The following is a 24,683-nucleotide window of genomic DNA, read 5'->3' as shown; positions in this document are numbered from 1 at the left end:
CTGTGGGGCACATGCGCGTGAAGCCTGTGTTTGGCGTGCATGCGTGCGAAGCGAACCGGTAGCAGACTTCAGAGCATTTCACCCCTGATCAACAGTGTATAACTAGATGGTCACTAATGTTTTAACTGATGATTTGACTAAATTAGTTGAGAATGCTATTAATATTTTTGGCGGGAAATATTAAGTTTTTGCTAATGGTACTGCCAAGTATTCTTTTTGTAGACATGTTTAGTGGCTTCCCTTTTAAAAACTGATATTAATAATTAGTATAATTAGTATAATAATTTTCTGAGTCACTTTGGAAGCCTTTTTTACCAGAATCATCACCGATACAAATTTATGTAGCGATCTCCTCACATTGTACTGTAGAAAGTTAGATGTTTCTTCTAATTATTGTCCTTTGGTTGCCAATTTATATACTGTGTAGACTGACTGTAACTTTTAGAAGTGCTCAAAATCCATTTCTAACTACACAAACATTTCACTTTAGTTCTGGAGTTCTTGATTGGACAGAGACCCTGTCATTTTAATTGTGATAATGTTGTCATTGATAGTCCTCCTAATAAAGCCCAATTAGCTTAGTGACAGCTCACATCTTGATTTTTCAAATCAAAAGTTGGAGAACCACTTCACCCATCTAGTTCATCCGCCTGGTCATAGTACAATCAGGATTTAACACTCTTAATCAATGTTTATCCAGCACCTGCTTGAACTTAACCAGTGAAACTCATAACGTGTCTAAGTAATTGGGCACTTTCTTTCATAGCATTTTTTGTGTTGTTCTAGAATATTTGCGGTGGCTGCGGCTGCTACTACATTATGTTTATTGCTTTTTATTTACCTTTTAATTGTTTTTAGAAGTTTGGGTTATTTTAGTTAATTGTTACGCACTTAAACATGAGGGAAAACCCAACTTAAAGTGCGAGGTTTTCAAAAAGCTTTTTGCTTTAATAATTGTTTCACCAGCCTGACTTTCTTGATATGCTAATTCATTTACTATTTAGATAAGCAACTGCAGGCCACTCCAATATTGAAATATTTAGCCACAACAGTTCCACTGAAACGCATTATTACACTGAACCCAGTATTGTCTCACATGAAGGTAGGGAACTAAGCTTTTTTTTCTTTCTCTCTTATGGGATAGGAGGAAAGATAGACCAGCTGGCATGTACTTTGCCTAAGGAGCTACGGGGGAAGGATATGCGCTTGGTACCCATGGAGATGTTTAACTACTGTTCCCAGCTGGAGGATGAGAACAGCTCTACTGTGCTGGACAATATTGGTCCTCCTTGCACTAAGGGAAGCCAAACTGCTCCCAAACCCAAAACAAGTCCTGAAACAGAAGAGGAGCCCAGTGTGGGTTGTCCCCAGAAGCAAAAGCCACGGCCCATCAGTGTGCGTCGAGCCATTGGCACAGTCATCATTGCTGGGGTAGTTTGTGGCATTGTGTGTATCATGATGGTGGTGGCGGCAGCCTATGGATGTATCTATGCATCTCTCATGGCTAAGTACCATCGAGAGCTGAAGAAGAGGCAGCCATTAATGGGTGACACGGAGGGAGAGCATGAGGAACAAAAACAGATCTCCTCTGTGGCCTGAATCTTCTTGGAAATTTGGAAAAGCAGAATAGGATACAGCCAAGACTTAAGAATACTTCCTCCCAGGTGAGCAGATGGACTGTGCAATTATCCCATTGGTCCAATTAATAAAATGTGTTTATGAGTTCAGGACACCTGGCTCTAGGTTCATGCTCACTTTCCTTTGTTCTCATGGAACTCCAGGTGAATAAAAGATGTCTTCTCTTTGCACCAGACTTCCCATTAATGGTCACATCTTGGGAAGGTCAGCCAAACAAGCATCTTTGTTTGATTTCCTGGTTTTTTAAAAATATTTGTTTGTTTTTTGCAAATACCCATTGCCTCACAGAGTCTTTGGCACTCAAAAACATTTGTTAATGTGTCTAAACTCCCCCCGTGTGGTATCACTCATGTTATTGTACAACTATTTATTCATTTTAGCTATGCTAAAGAAATCTAGTTCACAAACACTGCAGGCTCATAGGCCTGTACAGTAATTGAATCCACCCTAGTCAATGGAAATCTAATCTTCCTCTTTTAACACTAGAAATAAAGAATGTTTAGATGTACCATCATCAACCGTAACAAAGAAGCAAATGTGTATATTAACATATGCTTGTCACCTATACGATTATCCACACTTCTATCCACATCTTTCTTTGCATATCATCAGTATGTAATTGTGGAGAGTTAAAAAAAAACATGCCTCCTAACTCCCCATTCAGCTTTTTAATTTTCTGGTAGCTAAAATGAAGAGCAATGTAAAGCATCTGCAGAAGAATGGATCACGTCACTCCTATTAAAAGACCAATTGTTAGGAAAAGCCCTGAGCCTCATCTGGTTGATCGAAAACCAAGCTTGAAATGTGTTAGAAAGGATGCAATTCTGAAAATGGGTGGCCCCTTCATGCTAACATTGTCCAACTGTGGGTATCACTTGCATCCATGTCTACACAGTACTAAGAATCCTCATAGGACTTCTGGCAGAAATATATGGATAGTTCTGAGCAGGTTTTTGCATAAATTATATTCAGTCACCCAGACAACACCTTGAAGCACACATACACACACTCCCGTGCACACACACATGTGAACATATGAATTCTCATCGTAGGTATTTTTTTCTCAAGCAAACATTGCATCACATTAGCCTTTATTTTTTTTAAAACCGGTTGGCAGCAGGGAGAGAAAAACCAGCCTAAGGACTCATTTTATATTACTGAAAGTGGGATAAAGTGCAGTCTCCAGAGGAAAGCACACATTGCCATGGTAACCTGCTCTAGGCCGTCACAGCGGGTATTCCTGGGATAAGAAGATGACACAAGAGGTCGGTGCAGCCACAGTTTTTGTGGATATTGTGATCCTGGCAGCCATGGAGTAGCTTAACAGGTGGCCCGGATTCTGACGTTTATCTCCTGCAACTGAGAAGCTGGGCAAGGAACAGGACACCTTCCTTCTCCCTTGTTTTGTTATGCCTTTAGCAGCAGCTTCTGTTTGTGAATGGAAGAATTTCTCACATCTGTCAGCAGCAGCCACATTGGGATAAACTTAAAGAGTCCAATGTGGGAGTAGAGAAGCCGTTTCTGTTCTATTAGCAGAGAATCACTGGATTCAAAGAGGGAATCGTTTTCATATAGGGATGACACGGGTGGTAGGGAAAAAATATATAATCACATGGAACGTTTCCTGGAGGATTTGGCTGTGGCATCTGACATAATGTGCAAAAAGCCAACATCAGGGCCAAAAGCAAATGTTACGAATGAAAAAAAAAACTTTTTCTCACACAATGAACTATATATAAGTACTATAGTTCTTCCAAGGAACAAGCTCCACTTCTGTTTTATTTCAGTCTGATGAACAAAACTAAACAACCGAAGACACTAAGCAATGATTTTAGCTCTATTGCTTCCACTGCATTTATTTATGCCCAGGATTTCGGAACTAGCAATGAACCTGCTAGCTACACAACTTCAACCTTACTGTCTCTATACCCTAGTTTCCCCAAAGGAAACCTAACCTCTGCAATTGACTAGACAGCACAATATACTTGAAATGGAACATACCAGAGCTGTATCTTTTTAAAAAAACCTCTATTTTATTTGTAAGAAATAATGATGACATGATTGCACCAACAAACCGTATTTGCATTTGTGTTTAGGAAATAAGAAAAGCTGGGCAATAAAAATTACAAGAGTAAGAATGGGGGGGGGGAAATCAATTTTCTTTCTGACCCCTATTCTTACATTATCATTTATTGCATTCTTTTTGTCGTGTTGGGACGTCAATTACAAATCTTAGTCTATGTTCTGATTTCTTACTAATATGGAGAAGGGTTGGCCCTGACATTTCCAGATTTGTGGATTTCTATTTCTATTTAGAAGCTTATATTTGAAAAGGTGAAATAAGTGAAAGAGAGATGAAAAAATGATGGGTGGATATTAAGTTAGTCCCAAAGACACTGGAGTTGTTTGGAAGTACAATGAGGTACAAAAAATTTAGGGAACGGAGAATGCAATAATCCTATCTGAGAAGAGTCCTCATTATATTATTGGGAAACTGTGCCTTCAGCTGTGATTGGAAGGACCATAGACTAAAACATTTAGCATTCTTGTTCTGATGTCCAGGAACTTCTCTGAACTTCCACATGATACACAGAGTCTTTCATCTCATCAACTTCCTATTGTACAGTCTGTATTCTATGTATCCACAGCCTATATTGTGAATATAGGAATTTATAACATCTTTTTTTCCTTGTACTGCTGCTATTAATATGAAATGTGACTAGATGCAGTGCAAAGAACTCAGAAAAAAGGTTGCACCAAATTGACATGCAAACAGTTTCAGATCCGCTGTTGGAGTAGAACTCGAAGGATAAGTAGAGCCGAGCCTATATACCCTTCTTTGTATGCATGTAACCAGAGTACCTATGCATAAGATCAAAATAATACAAGATATACATGGCAGTGCAATGTACATTAGGGAAATTGTTCCATCCCGTGATATAATACCATAGTTAGAATTTGTAATATGCAAACCCATAGAGTACTTTCCCCAAATGATATAAAGTATGCAGCATTACTGCTACAGGTTCTAATATGACAAATAGCCCTAATAATTTTAATGGGGACTTAATTATTCAGCTAGTCATTCTAGTAGTGTCACTTGAAGCTTCTTTGTTGGTTACGAGTAGACTTGTTTAACAAAGGAGATGAAACAAAAGGAATCCCAATCAAAATTGGAAGATGATTAAAAATGTGGGGGGGAAAGGGAAATTAATAATACGTGTGCATATGTCACACATGGGGGGAGGGGAACTTGCATGCATCCAATTTAAACAGAAATTTCTTCATCACCTGTGAAGACTTCCTAGATATGATCTGGGCTATTAGGTACAGCCAGAACCCTTTCAACGTTAACAAAAAATGGTTCTTGGTAGTTGTCAAGAAGCCATATTGAAGGACAATCAAACTATATTAGTAATTGTGGCATAAACATGCATTGTGCTTTCTGGGGATGAAATGTCAGTAGAGAATTCAAGGGGAATAAAAATCCTTTTGTGAGAGTCAGAATAATTCAGGATGGCACACTTCCTGGAGAAAGGGGCAGAATGGTTAGACAGATGGCACATACAATCCTTTTCCTTTCTATTAAAAGTTTAAAGAAAATAAATTTTTAAAGGAAAAAAACAGCTGAACGTATATTATATTTCTGGCTTGTTGTTTTAGAAGATAAATAAAGAATGTATTTTCCTACAGAACATGCCTCTTGTTTTAAATTCTCTACTGTGTGGTGAAGGAATTAAAAGCTCTGAAAATTTCCTGCAGTAATGCCACAAAAAGGAAAGATTTCTTCAACGTCCACATGGATAAGTCTCTAAATACACAATCAATTGAAGAGATTGCACCTGGGGTTAAGCAATCATTTATTAGGACCCAGATTGTTGGGGAAAATATGCTGACTTTGTAAACAGCTTAGAGAAGACTGTAAAGTACTACGAAGTAATATATATGAGTCTAAGTGCTATTGCTATTAGCCAGAGGGAACCTAATTTTGCAAAAATGATAAGACTATATACTTGTGGTGTCATGAAGCATGCTGCCTGGAAGGCATGATTGTCCTAAGAAGTAGACTTATGCAGGTATAAGAAGCACACACCAGCAGAAGGGACCCATCCCTACCTGCCCAATTAAGCCATATGACATCATGACATTCTTTTTTTTAAAAAAAAGATAGTTCTTTGACGTCAAACAGTCATAGAATGTAAGGCTTGGAAGGTATCCTAAAAATAATATAGAATGCTCTTCATTCAGTGCAGGAATTCACTACTCTGTCAGGGAGTCATCCAGCCCCCTCTTAAAATACTTCCAGCAAAGGAGCAACCTTCAGTTACTGCATTAGGGTTTCTTGAGCCTGGTCACAGTCTCCTCGTCATTTAAATCCATTGCTTCCATCCTATCTTCTAGAACAGGGATGGCGAACCTTTTTGGCACTGAGTGCCCAAACCGGAATGTGTGTGCGTGCACCAGAGCCCCGAAAACTCAAAGACCAGCTAGCCATTCCACATGTGCGTGTCAGCCAGCTGGTCTTCTGGTTTTCAGCAGGCGCATGGACGCCAGGCAGCTGGTCTTCGCATGCACCAGAGCCTCGAAAACTCAAAGACCAGGTGGTCGGTGCGCATGTGTGTGCCGGAAACCCGAAGACCAAGGAGCGACAGTGAGTACGCCCACAGAAAGGGCTCTGCCTGCCACCCCTGGCACGTGTGCCAAAGATTCGCCATCAAAGTTCTAGAATAACTCTGAGCACTTCTGTTCCATCTTCTAGACACAATGGCTTTTCCATTACTTGAAAACAACTATCGTATCTCCCCAGGGTTGTCTCTTCTCCAGACTAAACATACTCCAGACTCCAACTTTTATTGTTTTTCTTCTAAGGCTCTTATCACCTTGCCTGTTCTTCCTTGGAGATATTCCCATTTGTCAACGTCATTTCTAAATGTGGTTTAAACCTCGATGCACTATGATGTGGCCTGATCAATGCAGGGCAAAGAGGAACTATGAGTTCTCTTGATTTTGATGCTTCTGGTGATGCTGTTAGGTTTGCATTTGCTTTTTTATTGCAGCTGTGACACATTGGTTAACACTCAGTTTGATCCTTTTCACATATGCTATTGCCCAATATGGTCCCCCTCATTCCACACTCATGTCTTAGATATTTCCTACTCAGGTGTAAGATTTTTGCATTGAAATTCATCTTGCTGGTTTCTGCCTGTTATTTCAACTTGTCAGAGTCCTCCTGGATGTCGATAAACCTGTTGTGGATGTTGTTCTTGATAAACCGACGCTGGTTTCTACCAGGAAATGTTTTCTTTTCAGCTGTTCAGAAACTGATTGCTTCATAAACTATTTAAAAGTTTTGACCAGAATTGATGTTAAAGTAACCAGCTAGTTGTCACTTAGGTCCTCTTTCCCGGCTTTTTGAAAATAGGGGCAACCTTGCATGCCAAAACAACTAGATAAAGAGACAGATTTTCCCCTCGTGCCATCACTCTGCTGAATTCCCACAGCACTGTCTTATGTCTAGGGATATTTACACATGCAGTAGGGCTGTAATGCTATTATCATTTCCATCTTTCCTCCTATTGGTATATTATGATTATATTACTTTGTTGTTTGTATGTATACTGAGAGCTCACGCACCAGAGATAAACTCCTTGCTTGTCCAATCATACTTGGACAATAAAGAACTCTTCTCCTCTCCTCTCCTCTGCCCCCTCCCCTCCCCTCCCCTCCTCTCTCCCCTCTCCTTAGCTTAGCCTAGCCTAGCCTAGCCTATTATACACCACCCTATTCTATTATACCCTGCTCTGCCCTGCCCTGTCCTATTCATTTGCCCTTTTCCAATCCACTGGCACTATGCCTGTCCTTCATGATTCCTCACAGAAGAGACTCTTAAGATGATATCTGCAAACTCTTTCAAGTGTCTTGCATGTAAACGCTCTGATCTTGGAGATGTAAGTGATGTACTCTAATCAGCTGTTCCATTATTTCCTTCTACTGAAATTCTTGGATCTCGATACATATACACTTTTTTCACAGATAATGTCATTCCTCCTCCTGTCTTGTCTAACGTATTCCTTTAAATACTGTATATTATGCACTTTCCATCCTAGCAGTTGGCTCGTGAGTTTTATGACACCAGATTTCAATATTGATGGATAAATTATATTTGCCTTCCTGCATTAAGACTTCTATTTTTTTCTTCTCTCCCCCCGCACTGTATACCTGTGGTGGTGCACCTATGGCACGCATGCCAGAGGTGGCACACAGCATCCTCTCTGTGAGCATGTGCGCTGTTGCCAGTTGCTCTTCTGGTTTTGGTGGTCTTCATGTGCGCCAGAGCACCAAAAACTGAAGATCGGGTGGCCGGCGCATGCATGCACACTGGCCAGCTGGTCTTTGGGTTTCCCGTGCTCCTGCACATGCATGCACTCTGCTTTAGGCACTCGGTGCCAAAAGGTTTCGCCATCAGTGCTCTATATATTGTACAGAAACACTGGGACCCCAGAGACACATTACTTGATTTAATTCATCTTGTACTAATATGTCCATTATTGGATACTTTCACATTCTGCATACCCCGCCCCCCACCCCAGTCTCAGATCAGCTCTTAGCATTACACTTTTCTCCTATTTTGTTTTTGTTTTCTCCACCGTTCATATAACCCAGTTCAAAGCCCTTTGAATTAAGCTTGCAAGGTGCTTTCCAAATAGAGTTTACCCAGTTCTCATAAGGGGTAGCTCATCTCTTACTTCATCTTGGAAAGAGTACCACAGAAACAAAAATTCAAGCTATTCCTGTTAGCATCCTAGTTGGTAGCCAATTGTTATCTCCCAGTATTCTTTTCTCTTTCTGGGACAAATGTTTTGATAGAAATAAAGATGTACTCCCATCTTCTATCCTTGCAGTGCCTTCAAGGCTGTGCCTGGCCAAATTATTTATTTCCACATGGATCGGTAGAAAGGAATAATTATCAGTGGGTATAGTCTTGGGAGCCTTCCCATCAAATTCTGCATATATGCCCCAGGAGGACAACACATTTCTTTGACAGAAAAGTCAACTAATTGCTCATTCATATATTTCTGCATGGCTCTCTGGAGGAAGGACCCATTTCAGCCAAAATGAAAACACAGCTGCTCTTTCAGGTGCTTCATCTAGGACATCTGTCACTGCAGCTTTGCCCAAGCTTAGCCCACTGGTGTCTTCTTCTTCCTTTGGGAAAGGCACATACTGGCCAAATTATAACTGTGTTTTTCACGCTGCTGAAAAGCATTCAGGATTTTGCCCTCTTGTTTGTGACGACCTTCCAATATTTAAGGACTGATGTCAGATCTTCAGATTTTTTTTCCCTCCAGGCTAAATATATGGAAGTTCCTTTAGCCTTTCCTTGAAGGTTTGCTTTCTATATAGCCAACTACAATATTAACAGAGTTGGAAGGGACCTTGTAGGTCATCTAGTCCAACCCCCTACCCAAGCAGGAGACTCTACGCCATTTCTGATAAATGGCAGTCCAGTCTCTTCTTGAAAGCTCCAGTGATGAAGCTCCCATAACTTACTATGGAAAGCTGTTCCATGGGTAATCAACTAGATCATCAGAAATGGTTCTCACTGTCCGAAAATTTCCACTTATTTCTAGGTTGAATCTTTCCTTGATTAGTTTTCATCCATTATTTCTTGTCTGGCCTTCAGGTACTTTGGAGAATAGCTCCCTCTTCTTTGTGGCAGCCCCTCAAATATTGGAACACTGCTATCATATCTCTCCTAGTCTTCTTTTCATTAAACTGGACATACCCACAGTGGTGGGTTTCAAAAATTTTTGGAACTCTTCTGTAGGTGTGGCCTGCTTTCCGGGTCCACTTCTAACCAGTTTTGTAGATTTGACGAACCGGTTCTACTGAATAGGTGCGAACTGGTAGGAACCCACCTCTGCATATCCAGTTCCTATAACTGTTCTTCATATGTTTTAGTCTACAGACTAAATTATCCTGGTTGCTCTTCTCTGCACTCTTTCTAGAATCTCAACATCTTTTTTACATTGTGGCAACCAAAACTGGATGCATTATTCCAAGTGTGGCCTTACGAAGGTGTTATAAAGTGGTATTAACACTTCACATGATCTTGATTCTATCCTTCTGTTAATGCAATTTAGGATTGCATTTGTTTTTTTGGCTGCCGCCACATACTGTTGGCTCATATTTAACTGTTTTTTTCTTTCTCCTTTGAACTCATTCCATTCATTTATAGCCTTAAAGTTTAACACCCAGAATTACACCTCCAACCAGGTATGAATACATTAAAATAATGACTTAAATACTAGAGTTGTTCATGCAATCTCATCTTGTGACAATTACAGCCCTGGGAGATATGGGGGAAAAAATTAGGATGGTGATCAATGACACACTGAATAAGTTTCGCAGTGTCAGTTGTTGCAAAGAAAACCAAGGCACTTTGAGATACCATGAATAGATCCATAGTTCTCAAGTGCTAAGAGAATTGTTTTATTCTGGGCACCCATTTCTCTAATTCTGAATTAACATTCAAAAGCTCTGATCTCTCCTCTGAAGAGGGCTAAAAAAGCATATGTCCAATAAACCAAAAATAAGATTGACTGCATTTCTCTGCTCGGAGGGGTCACAGAATAATCCAAATTTGATAATCCAAATTTCATATTTCTCACATTTGGCTTTGTCCTTTTCTCCTCCTCTCTTTCTTTTATTTGTCCTTTTCTCCTCCACTCTTTCTTTTATTATTAAATGCCTCCCTTGCTTTTCTTCAAACAGCTGCTCTTTGGATATTCTTTCTGCTCAATTCTCATTTTTCAACTATCGCAAAGGATCCCAACACCCCACCACCACTGCATTTCCAAAAGGACAGCTCCTTTTGGAGGAGAGAAATACATAGACCGGGGGGGGGGGGGAGGCAACCGTGGTAATTTTAAGACCTGTGATTTTCAACTCCCAGAATTCCCCAATCAATAGTTGAGTAGTTGAAATCCACACGCCTTCAAATTGCCAAGGTTGGACACCCTGGCCATAGAGCTTTTGGCACAATCTAAATTGGGATGCAAGGTTGGTTCTCCTTGAGGCAGCCTTTAATTTTATAAAGCAAGGCTATAAAGCATAGGAAGAAAAAATACAGGTAGGTAGAGTTGATTAGGGACCAATACAAGACTCCCTGAGCATATTGACAAGCTTGATAAATTTCAAGCAACTCGGGAAGAATTCTGCCAGGGGAACCTGACTGAGCAGCCTTTTACTTGAAATCTCAAATTCAATTTCATCGGACATCAGGTGAGAACAGTCAATGTTCAAGCTACTCAATCATTTACCACCATCAAGGAAACAAGCACATATAATGGCTACTTTAGCATCTTCCAGCAGAATGTCCAAAATCGGAACTGTTTGCCCTTTTTATAAACTCTTTTTTTGCTACTGGTGTCACTTCAGTAATTATCCATTGAGAAGGGGCCATCCTCCAAATAAAATCTCTAAAATCTCTGCTTGCAAAGGTTTTGATTAGGAGATAATTCTATCATAGAAGGGCAGCAAATCATTTAATCTACCATTTCTCTATTTGCACTGTTGGGAAAGAGAAAGAAAATGGTTGTAAGGTTTAGCTACCTTGAATGCCATTGTAATTTAGTGGCTGTTTGGCATTGTGATCAGCGGTGGGTTTCACATTTTGTTACCACAGGTTCACCGCACGCATGCCCACCCCTTCCACGCATACACCTGGCCTTCCGTGCATGTGCTTTGCTCTCGTGCGCACCTTCCGCGCATGCGCCCGGCCTCAAGAACGTGCCTAAATGGGACGGCACAGAGGCGCAATTTCTGCTACCAGTTTGGCTGAATCAGTCTGAACCGGCTGAATACCACCTCTGATTATCAGAGGTGGTATGCTGCCAGTTTGCTCTGGTTTGGGCAAACTGGTAGTGGCGGCAGTGTGAGGCTCCGCCCACCCACCCGGATGTCATCACGCACCTTCTATGCATGCACATAAGGTTCTGAGCAATGACAGAAGGTTCTGCGCATGCACAGACGTGCCACATGCGAGCGAAGCTGGCACACTGGCATGGGCACTCCCGCTACCGAGCCAGTAGTGAAGATAATAGGATACCATTACTGTTGATTATGATGTTTTATGGAGATGAGACCATTGCCCATGATTGTTCTGTCTCATGCAGCAGCATGCTTTGAACTGTCTCTCCTTCCACATATCATTGTTGCCAAGTCACTTTTCATTCAAATGCATGTATAAAAATATGCAACATTTAAAATATTTCAGAACACTGTGTCTGTTTTCTTCAAACATTATTTTCTAATCTGTGTCCAGGCACAGCCTTTCCCAGCAAGCAAATGTTCTCTCCAATGACATTTGCTAGAGGAGAAATAATATATTTCATCCATTACAGCAAGCTTTGTGGTGGCGAACATGGGCTGGTGTGAAAAACAGGAGCTGCTTCCTGATGCTCAAATTCTAAACTATGAAGGACTCCAATAAATTCTTCTACCTGCCTCAACAAAATCTGATTTAAACTCATATTACAATTCAATCATTTAGTGATAAATAGAACAGCTATTAGGCTCAATTTCAATAACTTAAATTGCTTTCCCCACCAGTACAGAATTTACTGCCACATATATGATGACAGCCACTATTGGAGATCAAGGACAAGGAATCTATAGCTTTCTAGAAGTTGCTGAACTATATCTCCCAGAGATCATGGCTAAGATGACCAAAGGTGAGAAATAATGTCCAAAAAATGAAGTCTGGAACCACAATATTTAGAAATTATGGTCAAATTGTGTCAAATATCTCTAAAAGTTATTCAGCGTATATGTATAATGTAACATTAGATGCTGAAAAAGAAAAGGGAGTGGCCTCAGCAAGACTTAGTCTACAGATGGGTTGGGACGGGAATACCCAGTCAATTAAGATAGACTCATCACAACAGAAAGTTGCTAGTTTGGGGAAGGCTGGCTAATGTCTTGGTGGCAAATGTTCCACAGAGATTTGCTTAACTACTATGCAACCTTAGCTCATAGACTTGAATCTTCTCATCAGGTGGATCTCTTGTCTGATCGAAAAGGCATTATTTTATTTTATTGGATGTATAAAAGGTAAAGGTTTCCCTGTCCAGTTATGTCTGACTCTAGGGCCTAGTGTTCATCTCTGTTTCTTAGCTGAGGAAGGCAAGTTGTCCAAAGACATTTTCTGTGGTCATGTGACCAGCATGTCTATACGCCAAAGGGGCATGGAACGCTGTTACCATGACACCAAAGTGGTACCTATTAATCTACATGCATTTGCATGCTTTTGAACTACTACGTGGGCAGGAGCTGGAGCAAGTAACGGGAGCTCATCCATTGCACAGAGCTTGGATCTCGAGCCCAGATTGTCAGCTTTCCAGCTGACAAGCTCAGTGTCTTTAACATGTACATCCCACCCTTTAACCAAACCAAGGTATCTTACACAAGGGTCCATTTTTATCTTATCCCTGCCAAAACATCTCTATGACAGAAATTGGACTGAACGTTAATAACCAGACAATAGTCACCTGGAGAGTTTCTGTGGCTGAGGTGAATTTGAACCAGAGGTGGGTTGCTCCCAGTTCGGCCCGGATCTGGCGAACGAGTAATAGGGGCAGTGGGAGGCTCCGCCCACCCACCCAAACGGTTCTACGCATGCGCAGAAGCGTTGCGTGCAAGCAAGAGTTTGTAAATGAACCAGTAGTAAAAAATGTGGAAACCCACCACTGATTTGAACCTATGTTTTGCCAATCCTAATCTAACACTTTAACATTGCACCCTACTGGCTTTTTCTTATGTTCTTAAAAGATACCATATGTATTTATGTATAAATTCCTTTATACTCCTGACATTATTTTTACACATTCAATCACGTCAACCTAAGAAGTTAGGAAACTTAGGAAATCTTTTACTGTTTGCAGAATCTTTACACGTTTTCACATTTGTGTATGTACTTTTTATATAAGAAAAAAAATACTTTGTATATAATCAGGACATAATTCACAGCTTCAAATGAGTATTACTCATGACCAGACCTAGGCTCTTAATGTACCAGCAACTCCAAAACAATGATGCTGGAGGAATATTTTCATGACTATTGGGAAGTTAATACCTAGGCTAAGAATAAAAGGAAATAAAGCCCAACACACAATTCTCCTCTACCACAACTATGCATCCTGAAGCATGAGAGTAATTGTCTGAAATGAGTCAGACCAAAGGCTTAAGGAAACAGTTGCCATAGCAACCTCCTTCTCTATTCTGATTCTGCTTAGAATTAAAACGATATCAAATAATTTGGGAGTGAAGAGATAGGGCAAAAAAAATCTATGGGTGCTAAATGACCTTCTGTAGCTAAGTCTCCTTTCTGGTCTAAAATGACATACAAAATATATGAAAACTAATAAGCCAAATATTGTTTGATAGTGGGAAGAAAGGCTGCAAGCAAGAATTCTAGTTATTTCTGATTCATTTTCTTTGCGGAGATAAGACTCGCTCCCAAACAGTTAACCTATTTCCAGAGGACTCCTCATTCCCCCACCCTCACCCAGTGCAGGAATGGTCCAAGGTTAAGTCTGTTTGACGTCTCTGTGCCCTTCTGAAATCCAACTGTATCATCACACAGCAACTGACAGTTAGCAGTTTCACCCCACGCTGCTATGTCACTGCTAATGGCTCCCTATAGTCCAACACAGAAGGCAGAGCAAGGAATAGTTGCTACAAGCTGTTACAGTCAGGAACAGGAATTTCTCTACTCTCACATCCATCTGTGGAAATCCCAGGGAGCATATGAAAGGATTCTGGCATTTCTTACTTATTTCCAGATATATATATATGCTGCTCACTGATAAAACCCCACAGCAATTCACAGCAATTTATTGGTGGGGGGGAGAATACAAAATGAAAACACTCCAGTAAGGCTCGTCCCACTGAATTTTGAAATCTATTTGACCTAAAACAACAATGACAACAAAGGTGGCTAGATTTTATTTGAGGAGGCTGCATTTATGCCGCCATTCATTCTCCTGTTGTTTATAAGCAAGAAAAACAAGATCCCTTGGTGATGTGGGATCAGCAAAACAATGTCTAGAAATCCTTTGTGCTGGGAGCAGAGGTTTGGATCAGGTTCTAGGAGGAACCCAAAGATTCCAGCAGGAACCTGTAGCATCCTTTAAAAAAAAAAGTATACATCCATGTATATGCGTAAACATGCATGAAAATGTACACACGCTAGTCTGTCCATGCTTGAAATTAGCAAGCAAAGGTTGTCTTGCAAACCACACTCCTCAAATGACGTCATATACCCTTCATATATCCAGACCAAGGAGATACAGATTCTAGTGATTTCACTGGGACCTTAAAAATTTCAGCAGCTGCGATGTCAGTCCAACCTCTTTTACCAATACAAAAGCTCAGTTTAATGATTCACATGATAGAACATTCAGTCATATTATCTGGAGCAGAGTGACGTATTTTTGATCTCTCTCTCTCTCTCTCTCTCTCTCTCTCTCTCTCTCTCTCTCTCTCTCTCACACACACACACACACACACACACACACACACACACACAAGATAAAGTTTTAATTAAGTGATAAGTAATAATTATGTTTCCGTTAATGTTCACTTGGGGATCAAAAGCTGTTAGGAAGATTACGATATTGAATGGACTTTCTAAATTCACTTCAAAAGGCACATGTAGGCTATTATAAAGAGAGCATTCTTCCAAGGTGATTTCAGCTGGAAAGTACTATAATTTACTCCACAAATGTATTATAATTATCTCAAATAATTTACTCAAATTTACATTATAAGAATTATATTATTGAGAGGGATCCAGAATATCAACAGAGAAAACCAAAAGATTTGGATGTATTCCTGACTGGTTTTTTTGTTGTTGCTGTGTTATTGCCATTGACATTTAGGTATTCTTTATTTATTTTAAAAGGCTTATAGTATATAGTCACTTATAATGCAATTATAACCCTGGATGGCTCCCAAAACAGTAAAAAGAAAAGCAAAGATTTCCCAAACAGAACAAAACAACAACAATTCCCAGACAAAATAGAAATAAGTACTCAAGAAAATAAAAACTCTCAGCATCCCAGGACAGCAATTTCCCACATATCCACATACTATCTTGATGGGCTTCAGCTTTGTTCTATCAATGTTTTTCAAGCTTGGGAACCTTAAAAATTGTGGGCTTCAGCTCCCAGAATTCCTGCTTGCTGGCTGGGGAATTCTGGGAATTGAAATCCACACATCTTAAAGTTGCCAAGGTTGAGAAACATAGTTCTACCCCAATGTTTGTGGGAACAATCAGATTTTCCAAGTTTTCTAGAACAGTGGCCTCCAACCTTGGCAACTTTAAGACTTGTGGACTTTAAACTCTGGGAGTTGAAGTCCACAGGTCTTAAAGTTGCCAAGGTTGGAGACCACTGTTCTAGAAGGCTAAAAAGTTAACAGCCTGCCTGATGTTTGGAGAAAGGACATTCCCCAAGTTAGGAGAAGCTTTGAGAAGGCACACTTCTTGCTCCTGCTAGAAAACTACCTTTTAGGAAAGAACCTAGAACACGCCCCCTTATCTGACCTGTTGGATAAGCAGATACCTAGCTGCTCAGAATCACTATGGCGAGTTGGGTAGCCACACAATCTAACATGAATGAATGAATGAATGAATGAATGAATGAATGAATGAATGAATGAATGAATGAAATCTACTCAGAATAGAAATTAATTCTTGGATATTCATGTTTTGCCCATTCCAACTCATAGCAAAGATGCAAGATTCTACAAAGACTTGTCTTCTTTCTTCTCTCATCCAGCTGCTTTAGATTTTACAAAGAAATTCATCTAACGCTGTAGGGGTAGCAAACTTGATATGAATGTTTCTCTTTGGATGCTATAAATAGATATCACCATGCCCATAATCGAGCATGTATCTTCGTGGGGTATTTTGGAGAGCAGGGATAGGGCAATACTTACGAAGTTTCATGATTTTTCCACTTAATTTCTTTTTAATCCTCATCCTTCAGCCCTTCCACACCATCTGCTTTTCTATTATTGCTATCTTCTGAGCTGTGGTATGGCTTGGTTTGATTAGGAAGTCCTAATTATCAACTACTTCCCCACCCCAAATCCTGACTATAATAAAACCACTTTAAAGGGCATGAACGAGGAGCTCAAAACTCATTCATTATCTCTTTTCTTTCAACAATATTCATGCCAGTTTTCTGATTCATAAATATCGAAGGGCGTATACAAAAATAAGATGAACATTTGTAGATTTCAGTTTTTACATGGATAAGTGGAAATAAACACAGATGCAGTTATTAAGCAGAGCAGCATCCCAGCATTTCTATCAGGGCTATTCCATATTGTCATTTTAGCCCCCTGGGGAACTATGATCTTGGATGAAAATTAAGTGAAAGGGCTTTTTGCTTTCGCTGTGTTTATTTTTATGGAGTTAAAAGGTTGCAAAGCACAGAAGTGATATTTGCTGGGCACAAAAAGGACACTGTAATGATACACGTGACACAAAATTTAGGCCTAGTATTAACAGCAAGGATTTGTTCTATATGTTGGAAGTTTTTGTTAGGACTTCCACAACATTCTGCAATTGACCACTAGATGGCAGGAAAGCATTTTCTATTTCTCTTTGCTGCCATCTAGTGGTTGCCTGATATAAAAATTCCATGTTTGGCCCATTGAAGTGATGGACCTGCCAATTTCCAGAAGACACCATTCCCAATCAGACAAATAAATAAAAACAAGTAAAGGGTCTCCCCAATGTTACCCCCATCTTCAAGTGCATTGAAACAAGTCCTACCTGCAGCAATTCCTGTCTTCCCACCAATAGTCACAGTCACAGATGTGCTTACTGTCACTGCCTCAGGCAAACTTCCCTCTGTTAAGACATAAATGTAGCAAATTCAAAAGCTGATCCTGTATCTCAAGGGAAGAGACTCTCAGAACTGACAGACTGTTAATTCTGTTCATAAATCAAATACAAAGTATAGAACACACATTAAAGACCAGTAGATGTAGGATCTCCACGTTTAGATGATCATTCCTCAGAGTATAGGAGAGAATTAATCAGATTGTATTGTGTGGGGAAGAATGTATGGAGTAGAAGGAGAAGAATCCTGCTCCTTAGGGGGTGGGGGAGGAAGAATATACAGGTAGTCCTTGACTTACAATTTTCATTTAATGACCAAAGTGATTTATGATCATTTTTCACACCTGCAGCATCCCCATGGTTACATACAGGGGTGAAATCAACTTACCTTTGCTACCAGTTCGGTAGCAATGTGAGAGCCCTCGTGGACTCGCATCAAAAATGGACGTGATGACATCTGGGCGGGTGGGCGGAGCCCGCCACCGAGCGCGTCTGCAAAGGTAAGTGAACAGCGAGGTGGGGGGGGGAATCTGCTGTGCCACATGATTTAGATTATAGACTAATATAAATCGTGTGGCACAGCTGATCGCTGGAAATACTGGTTCGCCCGAACTAGTAGCATATTTTTACTACCGGTTTGGCTGAACCGTTCCGAACTGGTAGCATTTCACCCCTGGTTACATAATCAAAATTCAAATGCTTGGCAACTGGAGTGTATTTATGACGGTCGCAGTGTCCTGGGGTCACGTGATCGCCTTTACGACCTTCTGATGCGCAACATCAACAGGAAAGCCAGTTTCACTTAACAATCTTGTTACTAACTTAACTACTGAAGTGATTCACCTAACAATAGGTTGTACAAAAGGTTGTAAATGGAGCAAAACCCATGTCTCACTTAGCAACAGAAATCTTGGCCTTACTTGTGGTTGTAAAGCAGGGGTGGGTTTCTCGCCCCGTTCCAACCGGTTCAGTTGGAACGGGGCCGGCGGCGTCCTCGTGCACGTGCGCAGCGCACGGATGCATACTAGCGTCTGTGCGATGTTCCAGCTGCTCCTGGAGGATCGCGCAGGCGCTGTATGCGTCCTGCGCATGTGTGGAAGCGCAGAACTCGGCAAAACCGGGTAAGGAACGCGGGCGGGCGGGTGGGCCCTTCGCCGTTCTCGGAAGTTACTTACTTCCAGGTTCGCCGACCAACTGGTTCGCGGGGACCGCCGCGATCCGGTTGAAACCCACCCCTGTTGTAAAGGAAGACTACATGTATCAGGAAACGTCTTCTGTTTAACGGCTATGTTTCTGCATGTTTTTATAGGGAAACATGGATATGCCTAAATTGAAAGGTTTGTTCTGCTGCCAGTAAGAGATTTAATAAGAAGTAAGAAGTCACTTTGGGTTGCTGATCACCAAGAAAGATGCCTTGATCATCCTGACTTACAGTAATATAATAGAAGTCCCTAATGTTCAAAGCTAGAATTATGTCTGCATGTCCCAAATCACACCAAAGAGTCCTACTTGCTTATTCATAAAGCAGCCCTAATGTCAGTGTTTTGCTTGAAAAATACAGATGTCTGAATTTCGATATGTACTTATTTTAGGGATGTAACATTGAAAAAGAGAAGAAAATCCTGTTAGCAACACAACTGTTTTCCACACCGGTTGATGTGAAATGGTGTATAATGAACTGTCAATTGTACAGCTTCAGATTTTTTTAAAAACTCTCTAGTCTAGAACTCTAAATATCTTTGATAGGAAATTAGTGTGGATGTCAAATAGTAATATTAACACCGTTTCCCGGTCAAAAGAACTAAAGATTTTAGAGGGGAGGAGAACGCTCATTCAACCGAATGCACTGTGCTTCTCTATCTGCATATGCATCAGTGGTGGGTTCCGGATCCCGGATCCCGTACCAGTTGCAATGGGCCCCGGTGTCCTCCACATGAACGCATGCAGTGTACGCAAGCTTCTTACCATCCAGCAATGCCTCCACGAGCCTCCGTGATGCTCCAACTGCTTGATGGAGCGTCGCACAGGCACTGTATGCGCCGTGCACATGCGCGGAAGCGCCGAAGAGTTTAAAGAGAGGTAAGGAGCATGAGTGGGAGGGTGGGCCCTCTGGAGCACCGTACCGGAACAATACCCGGTGGTCCAGGCAGGCTCCGGTATGCCCGTACCAGGGCGTACCACCTTCAACCCACCACTGATATGCATCCAAACCTCTGGTCAGCATTGCTAACTGTAGAGACACTAAAATTCTCAAAATGTGTGTATCCCAGTTTGTTTTTTAATCAGTGAAGGTAAAGTGACATGAATCATCTTGTGCTTTTCAGCCATCCATTCCTTTTGATAAACAAGTATATGGAATTATAGGGATGCGGTGGCTCAGTGGCAAAGACGCTGAGCTTGCTGATCAGAAAGCTCGGCAGTTCAGCAGCTCAAAACCCTAGTGCCGCATAACAGAGTGAGCTCCCGTTACTTGTCCCAGCTTCTGCCAACCTCGAAAGCATGTAAAAATGCAAGTAGAAAAATGGGAGCCATCTTTGGTGGGAAGGTAATAGCGTTCTGTGCACCTTCGGTGTTTAGTCATGCCGGCCACATGACCTTGGAGACATCTTCGGATAGCGCTGACTCTTCAGCTTTGAAACGATGAGCATCACCCCCCGAAGTCGGGAACGACTAGCACATATTTGCCAGGGGAACCTTTACCTTTTTTATATGGAATTATATGATTTTACACATGTAACTAAACAATCGTCTGGATATTCTTGAATTGCCATCAACGGTTGGCTCTGGTCTTTGGATTCTGAATATCCCATTTCAACATTTCTTCTTCCACCACCAATATTCAGTTTATCAAAAAGCACCATAATTGCTTTGAGTTTGAAATGCATTTGATTTCCCAAAGGTATAGATGGAATTAACTGGCTTTGGGAGGGGATGGATTATGTTTCAATTCTCCAAGGAGGAGTCAAATAATTATTGGTTAACTTAAAAAGTTATGAAATTATGGTTTGAGATTTTAAATAAGTTTGCACTAAGACAGGTATGATGTCAACCACTTGTATCATCTTAAAGGGATACTTTTTGTCTACCAAGTACAGGTTCATCAGAATAACAGAGCTGTTGAGGTCTTCTAGTCCAGCCCCCTGCTCAAGCAGGAAACCCTAAACCATTTCAGACAAGTGGCAGTCTCTTCTTAAAAGCCTCCAGCGATGGAGCACCCACAACTTCTCTTCCACTGGTCAATTGTTCCAGTGGTTAATTGTTCTCACTGTTATGAAATTCCTCCTTAATTCTAGGTTGCTTCTCTCCTTGATTAGTTTCCATCCATTGTTTTTTGTCTTGCCTTCTGATGCTTTGGAGAATAGCTTGACTCCCTCTTCTTTGTGACAGCCCTTCAAATATTGGAGCACTGCTATCATATCTCCCCTAGACCTTCTATTCACTAGACTAGACATACCCAATTCCTGCAACTGTTCTTCATATGATTTAGCCTCCAGCCTTCTAATCATCTTCGTTACTCTTTTCTGCACTTTTTCCAGAGTCTCGACATCTTTAGTTTAACAATTAATTAAAGGCTACATGTTCCCTACTGTAACTCCAGCAGTTCATTTTTGACAGATGAGCACTGAATGACTAAACATATAATAAAATGTTTTCTACGTAATTAGAGAAAAGTCTTCTTCATCATTTCTAGATTTCTTTCTGCAAACTTTTGTGGTTACTGTACAAAGACACATTGAGTCACATTACAACCCACTTGTAATCTGAAGTAGCATAGTTGAAAAATAGGTCCACCTCCTCTTCAGCTGTCTGGGAAAGCATAGGTTTCAAATCCAGTGGAGGCTAGCTATTTATATTTCCTTGTGTTGTACAACTGTTTCATGTGGGATGGGGATATTCTGAATATTGGTATTTATTTTTTATTGTAGTTTTCCTAAAATTACAATTAAAAAGCTAAAAAAAATGCAAAGTAAAAAAATTAAAAGAATAAAAAATAGTGTAGAAAAAAGGCAAATAAGAATATAATAAAGAAAAAGAAAATTATAAAGAAATGACTTTTCATCACAATAGCAATAGCAGTTAGACTTATATACCGCTTCATAGGGCTTTCAGCCCTCTCTAAGCGGTTTACAGAGTCAGCATATTGCCCCCAACAACAATCCGGGTCCTCATTTTACCCACCTCAGAAGGATGGAAGGCTGAGTCAACCTTGAGCCAGTGAGATTTGAACAGCCGAACTGCAGAACTGCAGTCAGCTGAAGTAGCCTGCAGTGCTGCATTTAACCACTGCGCCACCTCGGCTCACACAAAAAGTATGAACAAGTTTAGTAACTTATCACCTTTTCTTAAAATGTAACAAATGTTCTCTTCTTCCTATGTGCCATTTCATCCTTATTAGCAAAAGTCCACTGAAGGTAAATAAAGATAATAACATACCTATTTTAAATGTGATCAAATAAACCAACTTTATATTCCTTCCTTTTAGCAATGTTGATTATTAATCCTTCAAATAATGTCCTAGAACTTGATTTCTTTTCTTATTTCTTATTTTGTCTCTTCTCACACAATTTTTCAATGCTTTAAAAAGTCTCTTTTATAAATCCAATATAGGAAAATTATTTAAGTCACTATTTTGATGTATTATTTGTGTATCTCTTTCAATTATTAAGGAATCATCCAGTTTTATTTATATGTCTAGTGTAGCATGATTTCTTTTCAAAGACATTCTTGTAGCCTGCCATTTTAAAATCCACTTTCTGATTAGTCTCAGTCTTGTCCATTAAAACCTATTCCTCCTCCATAACATCTTTTAAACATAGTTTATCTACAGAACCATATTCTTAAAATTAACTGGGTCCATTTTTCAAAAATATCCTTCAACACGTCCAGTGTTAAGGCATTTTTCTGCATTCTGCATTTGTAAGTCAAATTTAAGTACTCTTCTTCTTTAATTATGTTTAGTTCCCTCCAGTGTCCAACCAAGTTTTTTTTAAAGAATTCTAAATAATGGCACTTTCCTATGGGAAGGATTCTCATAATTAATTGCAAAATATTATTTCAAATCCACTTGGACTTTTAGTCCATTTATAACTTCCTAAATCAAACTTCTAATCATTCTTTTTCTGTTTATTCCAAAATAACTTTTTAAAAGTCTTTAATTTTGCCAAGAATTAAAGAAAACTCATGTAGTGTTGTAAAACTTCTTGATCGAAAGGTTTGTAATAGCTGAGAAGCAATTAAGAAATTTCCAAAAGTGATTCAAAAGGAAACATGTAAAGCCAATTTCTTTTGAAAAGGTGCCAACTATGGTTTGAACAAGGTAACTGTTCCCTTGTTTCTCAGAGCTCTAACCTTGCCAGAGACTGCTATCTTGTGGTTTCCTTGTGAGGAACAATTGTATGGAGTGCTTGTGGATGATCTCAAGTTCTCTCCTTGTCCAGAGGGTAATTACAAAGCGCTAGTCTACTCATTGCCAGCTCTTTGTTCCGCAATGGACATCACTTCTATTTTTAGTAGAGCCATTGCAGTTCACCATTTTTATTCAGAAGTCTGAAAGATCAGATTTCTGATTATATTTTTCCTGATTTTTATTCCTGACTTTCTTTCCGGTATATTGTTTACTTAATGTTCCATGCAACAGAAGGGATTTTCTTTCTCTTTCTTCACACAGTTCCAACATTTGTCACTTGTCACATTCTTGGCTTGATCCTTAGTGCCCAATATGTCCTGAACATAATTTTGCAGCTTCATTCAGTTTTAGCTTCAGCATTTTTGCCTTTTTTTAAAAAAAAAATCTTGGAAAAAGATCTGTGAGAGGCCTAAGCGCATTAGTCTTTATACATTGGATCAACCCTTATTTAAAAGAAATTTCCTTTGGGATAGCATTAATCTATATACAACTACAACTGTCATTATGTTTATCTTTCTGTTTGTACTTTCAGGTTAGCTCAAAGTGCCTTATACTGCAACATTTTAAATCAAGGTGCCTACAATCCATTAACTTAAAAGAAGGCATAGAAAATCCAGGATTCATGTGGAACTGAAATTTCTATGATCAGACAATTCTATTTGCAAAGTTGTGGCTGTTGCAGCTGCCATGTGGTCATGTGATCATGATTTCTAATGCACTCTGCCAACTTCCCACAAGCAAAGTCAATGGGGAAGCCAGCAGGAAGTCAGAAGCTACTCCTGCTCCTATTGTCTATGAAGATTCTCAGTCATTCAAGTTGTCTCTCTGTTGACTTTTAGAGTGTTAACGGTTGGCTGATTGAAAAGAGTATAAATCCTTCCTTCCCCACCAATTAGTTAAAGTCTTCAAGAAAAACCAAGAGAGTCTAGTCACTGTTTGAAAAATACACCTTTGGTTGCCTGTCTGTGGTAATTTTATATGTTTAGATATAGTAAATGTTGACTTATTATTGTAGTTTGTCTGCCACTACAATTATGTTTCTATTTATGATACAGTATTTACTCTTTTTATATAGTAATGGGGCTCTCCAGAATGAGGTTAAAGAAAAAAGATCAGCCTAGAATTTAATGTGAATTTAATGATGTGACACATCATACTGTACTACTTTCTCTCAAAGGATGACCCAATGGGTCACAGGAATGTCTAAAATGCCTATTTTATGATTGTGTGGTAGTAAAAGATCCTTTCTAGGGCTCATTTACTTTGATATGAAATTTTTAGGATGAGCAAACAACTTCCAAACCATGCAGCAAGATAATAATAAGACAAACTTACTCAGAACAGCTCACATCCTGCAACAATTCCTTTAACACCATCAGACTTCAACATCTGCCCCCCCAAATCTTTGGGAAGTACTCAATAGATGGATAAAAATGCCAAATCCAGTCTGAACATCTGGCTGATTGTGCAATGAACCATCAAAATGGCTTTATTTGGAGTAGCTTACGTCTTGCAAGAATACCTTTAACACTACTAAACATCAACATCTGTCTATCCGAGGGCCTTGAAAAGAACTTGGTAAGTTGACAAAAATGCTAATCCAATCTAAATATCTAGCTCAGGGGTTGGCAACCTTAAACACTCAAAGAGCCACAAAGTTCCTAACCGGAAGCCTCCTATTCAATTCTGAAGCCGACCGGAAGTCTGATTCCCCCACCATAG

The 24,683-nt window shown here is 40.0% G+C and overlaps 2 protein-coding genes across 3 annotated transcripts in view; one reads left to right on the top strand and one right to left on the bottom strand.

Moving 5' to 3' along the window:
* Positions 1-5,333, top strand: part of LRTM2 (leucine rich repeat transmembrane protein 2) — a 34,559-nt gene extending 29,226 nt beyond the window's left edge. For both annotated transcript variants that reach the window (XM_087722901.1, XM_014055893.2), the window contains exon 4: positions 1,145-5,333. In XM_087722901.1, coding sequence (XP_087579027.1) covers positions 1,145-1,599 — 455 coding nt within the window. In that variant the 3' untranslated portion in view covers positions 1,600-5,333. The remainder of the gene's footprint in view (positions 1-1,144) is intronic.
* CACNA2D4 (calcium voltage-gated channel auxiliary subunit alpha2delta 4) overlaps positions 1-24,683 on the bottom strand; it is a 191,653-nt gene that overhangs the window by 73,039 nt on the left and 93,931 nt on the right. Inside the window, exon 26 of the mRNA XM_087722902.1 lies at positions 17,486-17,563. Within this exon, the coding sequence (XP_087579028.1) occupies positions 17,486-17,563 (78 nt within the window). The remainder of the gene's footprint in view (positions 1-17,485; positions 17,564-24,683) is intronic.

The sequence above is a fragment of the Thamnophis sirtalis genome, unplaced genomic scaffold, assembly GCF_051295495.1.
Source record: "Thamnophis sirtalis isolate CommonGarterSnake01/CBP01778 unplaced genomic scaffold, rThaSir2_p1.2 scaffold_9, whole genome shotgun sequence".
NCBI classification, from domain to species: Eukaryota; Metazoa; Chordata; class Lepidosauria; order Squamata; family Natricidae; genus Thamnophis; species Thamnophis sirtalis.
The sequence above is the reverse complement of the archived record's forward strand: the minus strand, read 5'-3'. Positions and strand labels throughout refer to the sequence as shown.